This window comes from Bison bison, unplaced genomic scaffold (genome assembly GCF_000754665.1).
Source record: "Bison bison bison isolate TAMUID 2011002044 unplaced genomic scaffold, Bison_UMD1.0 scf7180017864506, whole genome shotgun sequence".
NCBI lineage: Eukaryota > Metazoa > Chordata > Mammalia > Artiodactyla > Bovidae > Bison > Bison bison.
The window spans coordinates 2769610-2773819 of record NW_011495063.1 but is presented as its reverse complement, the minus strand read 5'-3'; the positions used below and the strand labels follow the sequence as shown (position 1 = coordinate 2773819).

Here is a 4210-nt window from a genome sequence, read left to right as displayed (position 1 = left end):
CAGGGGCTAGAGAGTAAATCCAAGGGGAGCAGGGAGCTTGACAACTCAGGCCCTGAAGTCTGAGGTAACAACTGTCTGTCGTCTATGCTTTCTTATTTTATGTCCAGATCTCAAAGGTGTTGTGTCCGCCAAGAATGACATCCGGGTGGAGATTGTCCACAAGGAGCCCACCTCGGGCCGGGAGGCTGAGGAACACCCCACCATCAAGCAGCTGATGGTGAGAATGTCATCGTATCCCTGCCCCACCCAGACCTCTGTGCCCTGAAGGCCCCAGAACCAGAGGCTTCCTGATGCTCTAGATGCTCCTGAGAACAAAGCATCAGCCAAGATGTGCTTCTCCGCCTCCCCCAGGCCCCCCACCTCAGTTATTAGGCCAGGCATCCTCAGGCAGACCTAGGAGGCACCATGGGTTGGGTTCCAGACCACCACAATAAAGTGAGTCGCATGCATTTTTTTTTTTTTTTTGGTTTCCCAGTACATACCAAAGTTACATTTACACTATACAGTTAGTTAACTGCACAGTAGCATTGTGTCTTTTAAAGTGTACATACCTTAATTTAAAAGTACTTTATTGCTAAAAAATGCTAACCATCATCTGAGCCTTCAGTGAGTAAGAACATCATCAAAGATCGACTGATCACAGATCCCCATAACAAAGATTATACTAATGACAAGGTCTGGGGACTTCCCTGGTGGTCCAGTGGTTAAGACTCCTGGTTCCCATTGAAAGGGGAGCGGGTTCAATCCCTGATTGATGAACTGAGATCCCACATGCTGCACAGCCCAGCCAAAAAAAAAAAAAGGTTTGAATTGTCATGAGAATTATCAAAACATGACACAGAGACATGAAGTGAGCAGCAAACACGTTTGGGAAAATAATGCCAATAGACTTGCCCAACACAGGGTTGACACAAACCTTGGATTTATTAAAAAAAAAAAAATATTTGCAAAGTGCAATAAAACCAAGTATGCTTGTATTCTCAGTCAACAAAGGTGTATAGTGTGTCTACTGTATCGTGTTTGGAGCTCTCAGAGACCCAAAGACAGCTAACATGCATTTCCAGCTTTCAGAACCCAGCTGTCCAGTAAGCAGAGAACACCTGCATCGTTGTCGTTGTTTGGTCCCTAAGTCACGTCCAACTCTTTGTGACCCCATGGACTGCAGCACACCAGGCTCCTGTGTCTCCCAGCGTTTGCTCAGATTCATGTTCATTGAATCAGTGATGCCATCTAACCATCTCATCCTCTACCGCCTCTTCTCCTCCTGCCTTCAGTCTTTCCCAGCATCAGGGTCTTTTCAAATGAGTCGGCTCTTTGCATCAGGTGGCCAAAGTATTGGAGCTTCAGCTTCAGCATCAGTCCTTCCAGTGAATATTCAAGGTTGATTTCCTCTAGGATTGACTGGTTTGATAGCCTTGTAGTCCAAGGGATTCTCAAGAGTCCTCTCCAGCACCACAATTCGAAAGCACCAATTCTTTGGGGGCTCAGCCTTCTTTATGGTCCAGTTCTCACATCTGTACATGACTTCTAGAAAAACCATAGCTTGACTGCTTGACTATTAGGACCTCTGTCGGCAAAGTGATGTACATAAATTGTCATAATATGATGTGACATAACATATAATCCTATACACATACACACACAGGTATTATCAACATTCAGTACATGCCTTCTCCCCCGCCCCCAAGGAAAGTCTGCAATAAGCATAGGTTCCTCTTCAGAAGCCGGCCTGTTGTACACTTATAACTTCTCTGGCAACTCCAAGGCCACTCCCTCTCCTCCTCCTGATTCCCACTGATAGACCATGACTCATCCCTCTGTGCAGACAGACCCTGGAAAACTCTGCTAGAACGCTCAGTTGCATATTGTGTCACGGTTATAATATGTCAGAGGAGCCGCAGCAAGCCAGTGGGTTAACAGCCTGGGCCTCTCTGTGCTCCAATCTTCTCATCTAGGAAATGGGATGAAATGGCAGGGTGAGGGCTCAGTGGGTAAACCCCTGAAGAGTGTGGAGCCAGCGGAACACAGTGAGGGCGCCAAGGAAGGGGAGCTATTGACATCGATGTGAAGTCACCTGTTTCCTTATCTGCCTCCACTAGAGAGGGTGAGCAAGCTGCCTTAAGTCAGCCCTGTGTCCCTGGCGCCTTCCACAGTCCCTGGAAGATGCTCGCCGCCATTCAGTGAATTAAATTGACGTCTTCTCTGCTGCTCTTTTTCTATCCAGTTGATTTTCCGGTCCTGTCAATCCCCACTTCACCATCTTTTCAAAGAGGTGCCTCTGCCACTTCTTCATTGTTACTCCTTAGCGCAGGCCTCCCTGGTCCATGACAGACAGCATCGTCCCAAGCGGTCCCACATTCTCGCCTTTTACCATTTGACTCACCAGAATCTTTCTAAAATGAATATCTGATTCTGTGGTGTGTGGGACCTTAGTTCCCCAGCCAGGGATCGAACCCACATCCCCTGCATTGAAGGGTAGATTCTTAACCACTGGACCACCAGGGAAGTCCCACATGTTTCTCTTCCACAGTACATTTCTCTAATTACCTGTGAGCATCACCAGATATCCCAGAGTTTCTCAAAGGTCTGCTAATGTCTACTTCACCCAAGCAAACACAAGATCTGACACATGGAACAGTCACTCTTAAAAGGGAGGGGACCACAGCCCAGACCTGGGCAGGAGTGGACATCTCTGTTGATGAGCTTTATCAAGTCTGGTGTGGAGGTCCCCATGCCTGTCCTTCATCCCCCAGGGACCTTGCATTCCCTCCTAGTGGGATGTTCTGAACTCCCCTGACTGTCTTGACACCACTCTCCCGTCCAGACCCTAAAGAGTGGGGGTCACTCAGCAGTCAGTTAAGAGTAGGGGATAACCTCAGCGGAGAAACCCACTGAGGGCTCCCCGTGGGGAGACCTTCTTTCCCCCGCCCCAGTACAGCCCCAGTATGGAGGAAAGGCAGGCTTAGCAGTTGAATCTGGTGGGAAAGAAGAACTCGATCCAGATAGCCACAGCATTTACTGGAAAATGAAAAAAGAAGCATTAATGGGGAGCTAACAGAACCGAACTGCTTTGATTAATTCTCTGGTGCTCCAAAAATAGATCAGGAAAATGAGTCACAAAGAAGAAGTCACATCCCAGTTACGAGAATGGGTGGGAACCTGGACCAGACTGTGTTAGATGCGGAAGTGATACACGGGAAGGATATTCTGCACCATGGGACAGGCACCACTGTGGCTATTCAGACTAATTAATACACCCACTGTGTGCCAAGTATGCTTTATTTTTCACCTTAAGTGCATTATTTTTTAATTTTTAGTAATTTTGAGGCATGTCCCTTCATTCATTCATCTGACATAACATTTCTGACAGCCCTGCTGTATGGCAGGCACCACGCTGGGCACCAGCAAGTCAAAGAATTAATACAACACAATTAAATATGATTCCATTCCAAACAGATTTTGGTTAATGACCACAGGCACTGTACCAGGCATGCTAGAGACCCAAAGAGAGACAAAAATAGATCCCTGCCCCCTGACTCTCTGGCTTCCATTCAGGAAGATAACTTTTAATAATAATCTAAGTCCTTGCAATGAATAACAGGTGAGGCCCTAGTTGCCACCTCCTCGCAAGTAGCTTCCATTGATTCCTTTTCAAGGTCCTGCCCACTGCCCAGAGGTTCTGCAGTTATTTATCTACAGGTCCACCTCCTGCTGAGCAAAGCTGTTTCATAAAGTCTCTTGATATTTGTTTGCCTGGCCTTCAGCACAATGCCTGGCCTGAAGTCAGTCAGTTCAGTTCAGTTCAGTCCCACAGTCGTGTCCGACTGTTTGTGACCTCATGAATCGCAGCACGCCAGGCCTCCCTGTCCATCACCAACTCCCAGAGTTCACTCAGACTCATGTCCATCGAGTCAGTGATGCCATCCAGCCATCTCATCCTCTGTCATCCCCTGTCATCCCCTTCTCCTCCTGCCCCCAATCCCTCCCAGCATCAGAGTCTTTTCTAATGAGTCAACTCTTCGCATGAGGTGGCCAAAGTACTGGAGTTTCAGCTTCAGCATCATTCCTTCCAAAGAAATCCCAGGGCTGATCTTCAGAATGGACTGGTTGGATCTCCTTGCAGTCCAAGGGACTCTCAAGAGTCTTCTCCAACACCACAGTTCGAAAGCATCAATTCTTCGATGCTCAGCTTTCTTCACAGTCCAACTCT

General features: G+C 47.6%; 1 protein-coding gene across 1 annotated transcript in view; it reads left to right on the top strand.

Moving 5' to 3' along the window:
* The window catches only part of KIRREL3 (kin of IRRE like 3 (Drosophila)), a 609658-nt gene that overhangs the window by 602620 nt on the left and 2828 nt on the right, over positions 1-4210 (top strand). Inside the window, exon 16 of the mRNA XM_010829490.1 lies at positions 108-217. Coding sequence (XP_010827792.1) covers positions 108-217 — 110 coding nt within the window. The remainder of the gene's footprint in view (positions 1-107; positions 218-4210) is intronic.